Source organism: Mus caroli, unplaced genomic scaffold, assembly GCF_978045245.1.
Source record: "Mus caroli unplaced genomic scaffold, Mus_caroli_1 scaffold_2, whole genome shotgun sequence".
Classification (NCBI taxonomy): domain Eukaryota; kingdom Metazoa; phylum Chordata; class Mammalia; order Rodentia; family Muridae; genus Mus; species Mus caroli.
In genome coordinates, this window is record NW_028227257.1 from 148,300,527 (window position 1) to 148,315,712 (window position 15,186).

General features: G+C 53.4%; 1 protein-coding gene across 5 annotated transcripts; it reads right to left on the bottom strand.

The window, feature by feature from the left end:
• Positions 1–966: 966 nt before the first annotated feature.
• Ak1 (adenylate kinase 1) lies at positions 967–14,707 on the bottom strand. 5 transcript variants are annotated; one of them, XM_021155874.3, is made up of 7 exons: positions 14,601–14,707; positions 7,548–7,585; positions 6,144–6,179; positions 5,622–5,785; positions 4,829–4,945; positions 2,551–2,742; positions 967–2,396 (listed from the first exon to the last, which is right to left on the bottom strand). In XM_021155874.3, exons 2-7 carry the CDS (start codon positions 7,552–7,554, stop codon positions 2,328–2,330), a joined length of 585 nt encoding a protein of 194 aa, XP_021011533.1. In that variant the 5' UTR covers positions 7,555–7,585; positions 14,601–14,707; the 3' UTR covers positions 967–2,327. The 5 variants fall into 5 exon arrangements, with proteins under 5 accessions (XP_021011533.1, XP_021011534.1, XP_085691149.1 ...); XM_021155875.3 differs by lacking the exon at positions 14,601–14,707 and adding an exon at positions 10,506–10,636; XM_085835023.1 differs by lacking the exon at positions 14,601–14,707 and adding an exon at positions 7,778–7,829.
• Positions 14,708–15,186: the final 479 nt, after the last annotated feature.

A 15,186-nucleotide genomic window follows, 5' to 3' on the forward strand; every position in this document is an offset into this window, starting at 1 on the left:
GCTGGCCCCCACCGACCTGTAAGATCCTCCTGCCTTACTGTAGAGATATAAGTTACCAGGCCAGAAATTAATCTCTCTCTCTCTCTCTCATTGAGGGTAACTTTGAACTGCTGGTCCTCCTATCTCTACATCCCTATGCAGGCCCACAGGCGAGTGCCTGCAGTTTTCTCCTGCAGCATTCTGTACAGGATTTAGGTTTACTGAGCTCTGGGTACGTTTGGGGATCCCAGAATGAGGTCCCCTCAGATACTAATGGACTCTGTGATCTGATTCTGGAGAATTTTCTGGTTTGATCAGCCAGGTCTTCATAAACTGGGACCCACTTGAATAAATTGAGCTGTAATTAACACATTAAGATAATGGGGATTTTTCAGGCCTTTTTCTCCAGCTTTCCCCTCTCCTGTGTATCCTCTGTCTGCTCCTATGCCGGCCTTAAGAGATCCATGTTCAGGGGGCTGGAGTGTGCATGTGCATGCGTGTATATGCACATGTGCGCTCATGCGTGTCTGTGTGTATATGCACATGTGCGCTCATGCGTGTCTGTGTGTATATGCACATGTGCGCTCATGCGTGTCTGTGTGTATATGCACATGTGCGCTCATGCGTGTCTGTGTGTATATGCACATGTGCGCTCATGCGTGTCTGTGTGTATATGCACATGTGCGCTCATGCGTGTCTGTGTGTATATGCACATGTGCGCTCATGCGTGTCTGTGTGTATATGTACATGTACGCTCATGCGTGTCTGTGTGTATATGCACATGTGCGCTCATGCGTGTCTGTGTGTATATGCACATGCACACAGCATTGGAGCGGAGCTGTCACAGACTGGTGCAGGGCTCCAGAGCCTTTTGCTTTCCTGAAGTCACCGTGGGGGACAGAGGCAAACCTGACCAGGCAGAAGGCTGTGCCTGGTGATGTCTGCCCTCTTCCTCTGAACCTCCCTGTGTTTCAATACACTCACCTCTTATAACTGAAATACATTTATTTATTTTAAAGGACAGCTTAAATAGGCAATGCAGAAGGAAAGGTGGCCCCACTGGTAGTAAACAGAAAGGAGTGAGCACCGTCACCCCCAGGGGCAGGTGTCCCTGGGACAGGCATGGCTGCTGGCTTACAGGCTATCTGGGCTTACAGGGGAAGTCACTAGGGATGGAGACGGGGCCCCAGGACAAGTGAGTACCAACAGAGGCTTCCTGCATAATGAGACCAAAGAATAAAGAGCAGAAGAGAGATGCCAGCTCTTCTTGGCATCCCTGGGTGTCCTCTCCGGGTCCCAGGCCTGGTCCTTGATCCCACATCCTTGTCTATGGCAGCTCACACTCCTTAATCTGCAAGTTCTTGTCTTAACGCTGAGGATAAGGGTTGGGACATAGCGTGACAGAACAAGCTTTAAAACCAGCCAAAGGATGGCAAGGCCTGGCAGGGCTATACCAGGGGAGCCTTCTTCAGGAGCCCAGTTTCCCACCTAGCTGTATGCCCATTGCACAGTTCCTTGGCACCCAGTGGCCCCAGCTGGTGAGCCATGGCCCTTTGCCCTTTGCCCATGCCAGACCCCAGTCAGGCACAGAAAACCTGCCCAGCCCGGGATGCAGCTCACTCTGTAGCATGCTGGCCTCGTATACAGGGCCTTGGGCTTGATCCCCAGTGCCCCCAAAACCAGGAGTGGTGGAGGTCCACACACACACCTGTAATCTCAGCACACAGGAAGACAAGTGGAGGCAGGAGGATTAAGGTTGTCCTTAGTTACATAACAGGGTTGAGGCCAGCTTAAGTCACACGAGATGCTGTCTTAAAAAAAGAGAGAGAGAAAGAAAGAAAGAAGGAAAGAAAGAAAGAAAGAAAGAAAGAAAGAAAGAAAGAAAGAAAAAGGAAGAAAAGAAAAAAAGAAAACTCACTCCAGAGAAACAATGGCTTAGGGCCAAAGCCACACAACAAGGCTATGAGAAACAGGGTGAACGCCAGACCCCTCCCCAGAGCAGCCTGCCAACCCAGGAACCCCTAGGCTTGACACAGCCTGGCTAAGGAAGGGCCTAGGATCCCAGCAGAGCCAGAGGGAGACAAGACAGCTGGGCTGAGGCACAGGGAAGAATGGGCCAGCCGCGCTGGGGCCTCCGGCGGTGGCAGCATGAATCACCTCAACTGGAAGCAAAGGAAAGGAGCAATCCTAACCCTCCTTGGCAATTTCTTTAGTGTCCATGGGACAGGATAACATGGCTTCCTGTGTCTGTGCACAGCCCGGCAGGGTGGAGGTGCTGGGCTTGAGCCAGGCTGCCTGGGGTCAGGGGGCAAGGGTGGGGCGGGCTGGGAGCTGGCCAAGGGATCCAGTTACTTCAGGGAGTCGAGATAGGTGCAGACCTCAGAGAAGACAGTGTCCACCGTGCCTTCGGCATTGACCTGTGGGGAGAGGGACGATGAGGACAGAGGCGCACGCCATGGCAGGATCCACACAGCCCCACTCAGTGAACTGAGGGAGAAACTGAGGCAGAGGGAGAGGGATGGCCTAAGATCCCACCGTGAGCTGCAGCTAGAAAAGAGAGGTGCTCCCCACCTTGCGCACAATGCCACGCTTGTCATAGAAGGAGATGACAGGTTCTGTGGCGTTGTAATAAGTCTCCAGCCGCTTTTTGATGGTCTCCTCGTTGTCATCCACGCGGCCACTGGTCTCCCCTCGCTTCAGGAGTCGTTGGGTCATGGTCTCGGCACCTGCGTCCACATACAGCAGCAGTGTGGGCTGTCCAATCTGTGTAGGATGGAAATCGGATCATTGGGACTCCATCATCCCTGCCTCCATCTCCCAAGCCCTACATGAGACCCACCCAGAACGCGCCTTCCTAGAGTAACTCCTCTGTCACTCAGGTCAAACCTCTTCCATGGGCTCCTAGAACTTTCAAGAGAAAGCCCAAAAATCCTTACCAGATCTAGAACACCTATGTGTTGTGCCCTTGGCACCCCCACCCGCAGCTGCTCTCCTGATCCCCACCCACACCCCTCCTTCCTTCCTTCTGCCATATTGACCTATGCTTGTGTCTGTCTCCATCCCACGCCAGCCCAGCCCAGGTCCCTTTACCCTTTCCCATAACTGAGACTGTGGGAGCCTCAGCTAGACCCTCACTCCTTCCAGATGGTCTTTCAGATGTGACCTCCACTATTCCTGGTCCCTTAGTCTCCCCTTGACAGCCTCTAGGTATTTACTTAGCAACCTCCCCTTCCCTCAGCCAGGATGGGAGCTAAGGGCTGAATAAGACTTGATTGAAAGGAATCAGAGGGACAAGGTCTGTCTAAATGACTGTCACTGTCCTAAGCCACTCATCCCAAAGATGGCTTGGAGAGGTATAAAGGACTAGGGCCTGAGTGTTCCAGACCTTGGTTTGGCCACCAGGGCCCTGCACACTGGCCCTGCCCAGGCTGGGCCTTGCACTGAAGCAGGCAATGGCTTCCTTTCCCTTTTCTGGCTACACAACCCCTCAGAGTAGGGGTCATCGATAGATCCCTAAGCCTGGCCTGGTCTAGGCTGGGCTTGTGAAGGCAGGCAGGAGGATTCTGGGTCTTCCTCGCTTTGGGCCTGGGCCAGGAGGTCTAACAGCCTTGGGACCTCTGATCTTTAGTCCCCACGTGAGTCAGCCCCAGCCTCTACGCAGCTAACATCACATCAGCTTGTCACTCACAGCTCCTCTCCTGCCTCGGTCCAACCGTGTAACCTAGGGCAGGCTACTGGGCCCTCTGAGTCTGGTGTCTGTCTCCTGGGTGGTTGCAGATTCAGTGTGACAGTATCTGCTGACTGTAGATGGTTTACCAGTTTAGAGTGGCAAAGGCCAGACCAAGGCTGCTGCCACCTGTCCATCGGCCATCAGCTGCCAAGGTCCTCTGAGTCCCCAGGGCCAAACGCAACAGACTCTGGATCCACACTTTGGGTGGAGGTAGTGAGGCTTGTCTCTGAGCAATGCATCCCTGGCTGGAGCTCAGTATGGAAATGGGCATCTAACTAGAAGAGTGAGCCCTGAAGACTGCCCACCCCAAGGAAGCTCTGGGGATTTGAGTCAGCAGTAGGATAAGTCACTTCCAGGCCAGCCCCTCCCTTCTCTGTCAGTGCAGTTCTGGCTCCCCCTAGTGTCAAGATCTGAGAACTTCAGCTACTCGGGCTCCCAGAGGCTGCCTCCAAGCCCTGAGTGTAGCCAGGGAAACCCCCTAAGAGCACAGGACGGGAGGCACTTTGGATGGCTAGATGTGGCCCTGAGGGTGGCAAATGACTTCATGCAGCTGAGGAAATGGGGAAAACCAAGATGTGCCTCAGGGTTGCGTCTAAAGGAAGCTAGACCAACTCCCATTTCAATGATTGGCATGCTGAGGCTCAGAGCAAGACAAACATTTTCTTGAGGTCTTTCATTCACTTAGAGGTTGTGACATGCCATCTCTCCTATTCTGACTGAGCTGCACAGAGGTGGGCAGGAGTGAGGCTGGAGGTACTCTGCCCCAGCCCACCAGGGTGCCAGTCAGCCCTTCACCCGCCCCTCCTCAACACCTACTACCCCTTTCTCCTCAGCACCTGTGTAGTGTGAGCTTCATCCAAGTGCACACACATGTGCACATGTGCATGTGTGCATCCTACATTGCCTATTGCTTGTGTAGGTGTGGATCATGTGCGCAAATGTCTGCTTGTGCACATGTGGGGTGACAAGCCCCACAGGATAAAGTCTCTCAAATCCTCCTCCTCCCACCTTTCTTTGGGGTGGTTACAGTAGGTCCTTGTGCAGCCTTCCCACCTGCACACTGTAGACTCTGCCTCCATCGCCCCTCCCTCTCGGCCGATGACCAGTCAAGGGTCTTACCTTCTGTTCAAACTCTTCTCCCTGTTTCACCTCCCTTGGGTAGCCATCGATCAGGAAGCCATTGGAAGAGTCCACTTTGGCTAACATAGCATCTCGGAGCATGTCCAGCACCGTGTCCTGTTGTCCGGCACAGGAGACCCTTGAGCCTTCTCTCCCCGGGAGCCCCTCGGGAGCACTACCTGTGCTGGTCCACCCAAGCTTGCCCTCTTTCCGGGAGCGTGTGAAGTCCCAGCAAGCCCCTGTCTCCAGGCTTGGGCTTCATCGAACCCCTTCCCAGCCCGGAAATGTCCTGGGCCTGGACACAAAGCTTCTACAGGCCTCTGCTGTCCCTATTCTCACCAGGGCAGGGGACAGGGAGGGGACAGACTGAGGTACAATGGTCTGGTGACTCTAAGCATGGCATAAAATGAAGGGGTAAAGTACGGTAAAGAAGGGGACAAACAGGTCAGCAGAATGGCTCAGAGGTGGCATTTGCCTTCAAGCCTTGTAACCAGAGTTCCACTGCCAGGACACACACAGTAGAAGGAGAGAACCACCCTTCACATTGCCCTCTGACGGCCATGTTGATCCCATAGAACATGCATACCCCTCCCAACAAATGAAAAATCAAGTAACTGAAGGGGCCACTCTAGTATTAATCTAGGGGGTCTGAGCTCAAGGCTGGGGAGTTAGGGCCAGCCATAAAGAGTGTGGTAGAGACAGAAAGTCCAGGACACTATGGGGTGGAGAATAGATGACCCCTGGGACTCAGGCTCAGACCCTTCACTAATCCCCGGCAGGCCCACTCACTCACCAGTGGTACTAGCTCTCCCTTTTCCATGATAGCTGACAGCTTCTTGCCCCTCTCCGATCCAGAGCTGACTTCTGCCCGAAGCAGGTCCCCAGTAGACAGGTGGGTGTAGCCATATTTCTGTACAATCTTCTCGCACTGGGTGCCCTTTCCTGAGCCAGGTCCGCCTGTAAGCATCCATGCATTCAGAAACCTCACCCCACCCTGCAAAACAACACAGCCCCAGGCAGACACCACCACGGTCCTCAATGAGAGAAGAAACCTCACAAGCAAGCTTTTCATCCCTGCACTCGGGAGGCAGAGCTCTGTGAGTTTGAGGCCAGCCTGGTCTACACAGTGAGTTTCAGGACAGCCAGAACTATGTAGAAAGACCCTGTCTCAAAACACACACACACACACACACACACACACACACACACAAAAACCAACAACAACAAAACAAAACAAATCCCCCCAAATCCTGCAGTGCCTGCTCAGACCCTCAGACCCTGCTTACCCTCCGCCTGCCCGCCGCCTACAACTCACCCACCACAAAGATGATCTTGGCCTTCTTCAGCTTCTCTGTGGGGAGAACAAACGGGAAGCACGAATCAGTCACTGGCTAGACAAGCAGGCAGAGCCCACGTGTGACCCAGACTTGGGCTGAGTGAGCTGGGACAGACAGTGGGTGTTCTGGACAGGCCCAGACAAAGCCCAGAGGCTAAGAACTCAGCCAAGGATTCAGAGGTTAAGGGACAGAGATGGGCGCCTTGAGTGGGGGAGGGCCAGAAGAGACCCCAGGTGTCGGTCACCTCCAGTCTTTCTGCCTCCCTCTTCTTGGGGTTCACTAGACACACAGCAGCCCATGATCCTATCCTGTTCCCGCTGTCACCTCCCCTCTCTCTGGCTTTGGCCCTGCCATGGCTGCTCTGACCCAGCAGTACGAATGTGGCGCTGGCAACCACAACGTGTTGCCATAGAGACGGTTGCCAGGGAGGAGGGCTGCTGTGGGCAAATGGAACTCTTACTCAGACAGGGAGTTAAGCAAACTTCCCAAACTGCCTCCTTTAGGACCCACAGCCCTGGTGGCCTGCTGTGGAGAAGCTATGTGACAGTGCAGACCTAGCTAGGGGGAGTGAGGCCCTAGGCCCCATACCTGAGCCTATGAAAAAGGGAGAGGGAAACCGAGGCCTAGGGAGGGAAGGAGGGACTTAGCCAAGGGAACATCGGAGCCCAAACTATTATCCCGGGCTTTCTCCTGAGCTCCCTCCCCTTAGGGTGCTGGGCAGGGACCCCATTGGGATGCAGCCTTTCCAGGAGGAGGTGGGCTTGAAGGCCCTGAGGGTCTAAGGCCCTGAGGCCCTGCCAGGGAAGTGCCTAAGGCTGAGTGTGGCAGCTAAGGGGTGGATCCTTGACCACCAAGTTGAGGCGGTAGCAGAGTCTGTCAGGCTCTTTAAAGAGCCACCCAGGCAGAGGCCCAGTGCCAGGGCATGGCGATGCCAGAAGCCAGGGCCCACCCATTCCAGGCACTCTGCCCACATCCCATAGAGCATAGAAGCCAGGAAGACAAGACTTTAGGGTCCACCCCACTAGCTGACAGGGACACTGAGTCCCAGCAAGGGCCAGACATGAGCCTGCCCACTGCTCCAATCAACCCTCCACCCCCACCCCATTCCACACTCCTCGGCAGTTAGCTGGAATAGCTGTCCGGCATAGCCCCTCCCCAGTATCCTCCTTCCCCAGAAAAGGGGAGGCTTGGCTATAAATACCAGCATAGGTGAGCTCTGGGGTTCCAGAAACCTTAGGCAAGCCTTGTTGCTTCTAAGATTAGGATCCGAGCACATCCTAACAGGAAGGGGGAGGAAGCCTGGGGCCTCCTGCAACCCTCTCAATCTCTGTGAGCCCATTCCTTAACACCCAGGACCCTAAGGCCAGGAGGGGACCACATACCTTCCATCCTGCTGAGATCTGGGAGCTAGGTCAGCACTCTGCAAGACAAGGCCCAGGCAGGGGTGAGGGGTTCTCCTCCCACCCTGACTCAGCTCCACCAAGCCCCACCCACAGCAATAAGTGTCAGGCTCCGGCTTGCAATTTCCAAACTGAGAGGCTAAGAGCATAGAGAGATACCCAGGAGGCAGAATGACCTTGGGAAAGTCACCTTCCTGCTGGCTTCTACTTACTGCCTCTGTCACCCCTCTAGTGTGTGCTTTGGTCTGCTGCAGACACCTGGGTAGAGGTCAAAGAGGACGTGAACAACTCTAGGGGATCTCTCAGGTGTGTCCCTAGTGTGTGAGGGGAGTGTCTGCCTCACTCTGACAACACTCCCCAGGGGGCAGGATGCAGGCAGGCAGGTGTCTCCTTCTTGCCTGGGGACAGGACAGGTGGCAGAGACACTCCCGGTGCTCAGTCCTAAAAGGTTTATTTTGTCCTGTTTGAGACAGGGCTCCTTCTCCATAGCCCAGGCTGGCATCAGATTAACGGCCATCCTACAGCCTCAGCCTCACTACCTGGGCCTGCAGGTGTGCAGGTACTGGCCCTGTGTGGTTTCTCTTTGTTGTTTTTAATTTTACGCGTATGATGGTGTGCCTGCATGTAAGTGTACCACCTGACTGACAAAGAGGCCAGAAATGGGTGTGGAGTCCCATGGGACTGGAGTTAACAGGTGGTTGCTGCGGCCGCCTTGTGGATCTTAGGAACAGAACACAGGCCCTTGGGAGAAGCAGCAGTGCTCGTAGCTGCCTCTCTAGCCCTGTAGTCCCTTTCCAATTCTTAATGTAAGCTGGGTCCCTGACTCCTGCCTGAAGCAGGCCCAAGGCCACCTCACACGGGGCCCTACCACTCACACACCCCCCTCGGGGGGAATTTACTTCACTCACGGCCCCCAGCTTGCCCATTCTTTCTTCATAGCCACCCACCCTCCAGCCTCTTCAAAACTATGTCCTCACCCCCTACCTGTCCCGCCATCCCAAGACCACCCATGCCGCTCTGGTCTGTGTCCCAGGTACATGCTTCTGTCCTCTCACCCTGGGTTCAGGCCCAAGGGACCTCCCCACCCACACTGTGCAGTCAGTCCTATATCGGCATGCATGCTCCCCACAACCCAACCCACCTCTGCCCTGCACACTTGTATCCCAACCGTCTTCTCTCCAACCGAGACCTTAGCCCACCTCCACAGAGCCTCTAAATCACACACGCACACACACGCACACGCACACACACGCACACGCACACATGCACAGGGCAGACAGGGCAATAGTATTTTCCCTGGCAAGCAACAATCGTGCGATCCTCCTGCTCATAGGCTTCTATGTGTGGTCCTCTTGGCTCCCTAAACTAAACCTGAACCCCTCAACCAACCTGGCCAGGTCTGGACAATCTGTCCCCTCCTTTCTCATCCACTTTAATGCCTCCTTCCCACCAGGCCTTTGCAGCATCACACACCAAATGCTTGGGGGGGTGTCTTCCTCCAAATGCTACTGGAGTCCCCAGCTCAAATGTCACCTCCTTCAGGATGCCTTCCTAGATTGCACCCTATGATCCCACATTGACAGGTGCTGTCTCTGAACTTCAAGTTGCAGGGTACCCAGCCTAAGGTGTCAGGACACTCATTAGCATCATGGGTCTTGTTCCTGTCCCTGATTGGGCCTGGCAGAGGATAGCACTGGCCTGGGACTCTCATTCCACCCTGCCTGCCATCTGGGAAGGGAATTGGGCTTGGGGGAGGGACACAGACTAGCTCCAGACTCTGGCTGGGGTCAAGCTCAGGCCTGGCACCCCCAAACACACAAGAACCTTGAGCATCTTTGCACAGACCCGTGGCCTGAGCTGCAGCCTCTAGGCCTACAGAGTGTGCAGGAGGAGGCATGGGGCTGCCAAGTCCTTCGGCAGCTGCCCAGGGGAGGAGGAGTGTCCCAGGCTCTGGACAGCCACCAGGAATGTCCTAGGAGATCACTCCCCTCTACATGCCCCACCCCTCCTGGTAACCTAAGTCCCTCTGTCCCACAGACACCTGCCGCTTCTTTGGTCTAAAATAACTTGGGTCGTGAGGAGGCCTCTGGAAAGCCAGGGGTCCCAGACAAGAGTAAGGTTACAGGACTAAGCAGCCAGGCCTTATAAGGTTCCCTGGGTCAGGGCCCCGGTGCTCCTAATATGACTGTCTTCTAGGTGGCTCAAGGAGCAGAGGCCCCAGGGGACACACTTCCCCAATCTCTATGCCTGCTTGTCCCAGGTGCTTGCTCAGCAAAAGCCCTCACAGAGGCTAGCTATCAGACAGGGTTCAAGTCAAGCCCTATCACTCAGCTGTGTGACCTTGGGCAGCTGATGTCCCCTCTCTGGCCAGCCTTGCTGCTGCTGAAGCATCCTGGGTAAGCTGAGTGGACTTGTGAGTCAGGCAGGAGGGTTCCTGTGGAGCCCCTGATTCGACAGGAGGTGCTGGCAGGGCTCCAACATCCAGGAGCCCCAGATCCTCACAATACTTGGTGACATTACAGTTCATGTGAACACACAGGCTGACCCTATCCAGGTCCTCTGGGAAAAGGAGATAGGCCTCTGTCCTTCCCTCGTCCCTTAGGGCCTCAGCACAGAATTGCCAAGGGCATGGGTGGAACTGAAGCCCCAGGAATACCAGCTGGGACAAAGAGGGTCTGGGAAGCTGAGAGTACCAGGACACACACACACACTTGAGCACACATGCACACACATTACCACAGGGTACATGCACCCAGAGCTGATAGCTGATAGGATACACATGCAAACACACACAGCTCATAACCATGGATACAAACATTCAAGACACACAGAACCCAAGGGTAGCCTGATACCAGCAACCCCACCTTCCCACAGGTGATATCTCCCCACACCTCTTAGAGGCTTCCAGGCGGGCAGACAATGGAGCAGACACACACTGACCTGGGGGAGGGTGTGGTGGGCGCTGGGGCCAGTGCGTGCCCTGCCTGTCCTCTCAGCCGCCTGCAAAGGCGACTATTTATAAGGCTGTCAGCGCGCACGCATGGCATGCTGGGAGCCAGCACTCTGGCGAGATGGCAGAGAGAAGGGAGGAGGGAGGGAGCTGGGGGAAGGAGGAGGAGAGAGAAGGAAGCAGGAACTCTCATGGAAAGCTTAGTTAGGAGTGAGCGTCCCCACCAGGCACTCCCTGGAACTAAACCTGCACACAGTGTGTCTGCCACCACTCTATGCCCGCACGACTCCCACAGACAAGTGTTCTTTAGCTGGGTCAGCTGATGCTCAGACAAGTTGTGTATGTTTAATCTCGGCATTTAATCAAGGAGACCAGACCAGGGAAGTAAGGAGGGAGGGGGACCAGGGTGTAAACTTTGCTGTTCCAGGGTCACCATCCTCAGGCTCTGAGACCCCTACCCTGAGATATCTCCACTGTTGGAAATGACTCTTTGAGCTCCTTCTGGATTCTGACTATCTGGTGGCTAGGTAGATGATAAGCCAGCCTTGAACTCAGGAAGATGCTGGGCAGTGCCCCATGGTTGAACATGGAGAAAGAACACTCAGAAAGCTTTGTGTATCCAGATCAGGGTTTGCTAAGTATGAGGACTCTCATTTGTGAGTACCCGGTGGAGCACGATGATGTCAACAACAGACTCCAGCTGTGCACGGGGAACCCCTAAGCACAGAGCAGGACCCAGAGGCCACCTGAGACTCCCCATGTGGAAAACCATGTTGTCTAATTAGGGAGCTCTCTACAGGAGAAGTGGTATAGGGTGCCAGGTGCTCAAAGCATAGCAGGACAGAGGGACTGGCAAGGTTCAGAATGTGTGTATCTGACCAATCCGCTCACATAAGGCCTCCAAAGCATGGCTCCAAACAGCAAAATAGGGTGAAACTGGAAACTTTTGTAAATGCTTGGGAGCCACAGACAACCAGTTTGGGTGGTGCCTGAACACCAGTAGCAGCCTGCATACCAAGGTCCTGCCACTGTGGGGGCAGATGCACTCACTGGGCCATCTGTCCTGTGCTGGCCTGAAAGGCTGCTCCCAATACTTAGGCTGATGTGTGCATTGCACAACTTTCGGGGAAAGCAGATTGATGTTATCCAAATTTATCAGCTCCTACATCAGAAACCCATTCAGGAACAGGATTTACACAGAAAGGTTCTTAAGCCCAGTGGCGGGGACTGACTGGGGCCATAGCACAGAAGGGTGCCTGGGAGCTGCTACTCACTCAGAGCAGCTCTGGGTGAGAGGGGAAACCTCACTTGCTGGGGTAGCAGGCACCTGTGAGAGACATGATGAACACCTGCCCAGGTCCAATCTCACCTGAATAAAAATTATTCTGAATGCAGGCTGGATAGGGGTGATGGAACTTGGTGAGAGTGGTGCCCAGTGTAGGAAGCCCTGGGCTCACGCCATGTGTACTGGATAAGGCAGCTTGAAACTATGATCCTGGTACTAGAGGGATAGAGAAGGGGATCCGAAATTCAAGGTCTGGGGTTGGAGAGATGGCTCAGCGGTTGGAAAAAGAAAAAGGCTGGAGGATTAGAACTGAGGCAAGCTCTCAGCTCAAGGAGAAGAAACAGTAACAAAGCCAAGAGGGAAGGATGAGGTCAAAGGAAGGGTGAGCTGGGGCTGGAGAGATGGCTCAGAGGTTAAGAGCACTGACTGCTCTTCTGAAGGTACCGAGTTCAAATCCCAGAAACCACATGGTGGCTCACAACCATCTGTAATGAGATCTGATGCCCTCTTCTGGGTAGTCTAAAGACAGCTACAGTGTACTTACATATAATATAGAAATCTTAAAAAAAAAAAAAAAGAAAGAAAGAAATTCAAGGTCATCCCAGGGGGTATCAATTTCAGATCAACCTGGTGTATATAGAGGGTTTCAGGACAGCCAGGGCTACACAGAGACGCTCTATCTGAAAAATCTGACTTGATCTTAAAGAGGACTCTAGTTTGATTCCCAGCACCCACATGGTAGCTCACAACTGTAACTCCATTTCCAGGGGAGCTGATTTCCGGCAGTACCAGGCACACACATGGCACACAGATATCCATGCCAGCAAAACACTCATATACACAAAAATCTAAAAAAATAAAAAGATAAAGAAGACCCACCCTAACATGGACGTGCCTTGGCTCAGGGTGCCTCTCCTGCCATGTCCCCCGTGGAGCTGGGCAGACCTGGGTTTCCCCCTTCCTGCCCCTTCTCCTTCCTCTTCCTCTCCCCTTTTCCCTTTGAGACCTAATCTCACACATCTCTTCGGATCCTTCTGTCTGCTGGGTTGCTGGGATTACAGGGACACTCCACCATGCCCAGTTTCCTTGGTGCTAAGGATGGAGCCAGAAACTTCTTCCTGCTAAGTAAGCTCTATATCAACTGGGCTTTCTATTTGTTTTTTTTTTTTTCTCTTTCACATTCATTGTGGGGGGGGGCACATGAATGTGTGGGCTCACGTGTGCTATTGCACACTTGTGGAGGTGAAAGGACAACTTGCAAGGGCCGGTCCTCTTCGTCCACTGTGTGAAGTCCAGGGATCTAATTTAGGCGGTCAGCCTTGGCAGGAAGCAACCAGTACCGACTGGGTCATCTCACCGGCTCTGTGCTTTAGTTAAAAAGTTTTTTTGTGGGCTGGTGAGATGGCTCAGTGGGTAAGAGCACCCGACTGCTCTTCCGAAGGTCCAGAGTTCAAATCCCAGCAACCACATGGTGGCTCACAACCATCCGTAACGAGATCTGGCGCCCTCTTCTGGAGTGTCTGAAGACAGCTACAGTGTACTTAGTATAATAAATAAATAAATCTTTAAAAAAAAAAAGTTTTTTTGTGTAATTAGATTTATTTACTTCATGTGTATTTTGCCTGCATGTATGTATGTGTAGTGTAGTGCCCACAGAAGTCACGAGAAGGCTTTGGAGTCTCTGGAACTGGAATCTCAGGTGACTCTTAAGCACCACGTGGCAGCCCCAGTTGTGAGCTACAGTGTGGGTATTTGGAGTCGAACTTGGGTCCTCTGTAAGAACAAGTGCTTATAACCACCAATCCATATCATATCCCTAGCAGCCACCCTCACTCCCACCCCTCACCTGAACGTCTTTTTCTTTTCTCTTCACCTCCCCCCAAGGTGTGTCTATGTAGCCCTGGCTGTCCTGGAACTCACAATGTTCACAAAGACCTACCTGCCTCTGTCTCCTAAATGCTGGGATTAAAGGCATGCGCTACCCTGCTGGCTTTTATTTTTCATTTATGTGTATGTGTGTGTATCATGTGTGTGCAAGTATCTGTAAAGGCCAAAGAGGGCATCAGATGCCCTGAGGTGGGTGCTGGGAATTGAACCCGAGTCCTCTTGAAGAGCAACAAGCACTCCCTAACCACTGAGCCACCTCTCCAGCCCTCAGTTTCAGTCATTTTATAACCAGAAAATTCTAAAACACGAGCAAATAAAAGTGAAAGTAGTGGGGGCTGGTGAGATGGCTCAGTGGGTAAGAGCACCCGACTGCTCTTCCGAAGGTCCAGAGTTCAAACCACATGGTGGCTCACAACCATCTGTAACAAGATCTGGCGCCCTCTTCTGGAGTGTCTGAAGACAGCTACAGTGTACTTACATATAATAAATAAATAAATCTTTTTTTTTTTTTTAAAAAAAAAGGGAAAGTAGTTTAAAATACTAAAAAATCTTTTGAGGGCGGGGAAGATGGCTCAGCAGTTAAAAGTACACACTGCTGCTCCCAGGGAACCGGGTTTAGTTCCAGTCCCTCACAACTGCATGGCTCATAACAGTTCATAACCCCAGCTCTGGGAGAAGCCGACGCGTCTGGCTTCCTTGACCACCTGCACACCTATGTACATGCCTACACACAGATTAAATATTTTGAATACAGAAAGAATCCCGGGGCTTGGAAGCAAACCCCACTGTGGTGAGAGTGGGGGAGGGATAGATGACCCTAGGCCAGCCACACTGCAGCTCACAGCTGGATCCTCCATAGGTCAGCACCTGAAAAGGGACGGGACAGGACGGGTGGAACAGGCAGAACACCCACCTGTGGGCGAGCAGAGGCTCGTGGGAGAAATTCTACGCAGACACAGGATCCAGTTTCCCAGCAGCCTTTACATGGAGGTGGAAGTGTGCCCACAGGGGCTTGAGACACCACTAGTATGTCACTGGAAGTTTCCGGTCACCTCCTCAATAACTGCATCACAATGGTTGCCGGGTTCCTGGTCCCACCACATTCTGACCTCCCGTCTAGCAGCCTGTTGCTGCAGTCATTGAGGGCCACAGCTTTGCCACCCTCGGGAGGGTACTTCTGGCTGCTGACCCTGAGTAACTGGTCCCAGCTGACACTGTCTCACTGAGGCAACCTCATATGAATCTGTGGCATGCATCTGATGAGCCACACGAGACAAGGAACAAATAAATGTCTCTCTTGCCTTCCTGCCCTGGTGGCCCACCATCTTACCTGGCGCAGAGCCCAGGACAGCTCTCTTTTCTGACCCACCCCCTACCCCGCTTCCCCCAGCAGCCTGCCTCTGTTACACAGTCACCCTTTGTTAGGCTCTGCTCCCAAGGGTATCTTATCTGCTGTAGCAGGCTGTAATTTCCTCTCTGGAGTCAGGGACCCTTCACCT

Coding starts and splice junctions, on each gene's coding strand:
- Ak1 (XM_085835022.1), bottom strand. CDS start 6,464: ATGGGCTGCTGTGTGTCTAGTGAACCCCAAGAAGAGGGAGGCAGAAAG. Junction 5,786..6,143: donor CAAGATCATCTTTGTGGTGG/GTGAGTTGTAGG, acceptor GGATGCTTACAG/GCGGACCTGGCTCAGGAAAG. Junction 4,946..5,621: donor AGGGAGAGCTAGTACCACTG/GTGAGTGAGTGG, acceptor GCCGGACAACAG/GACACGGTGCTGGACATGCT.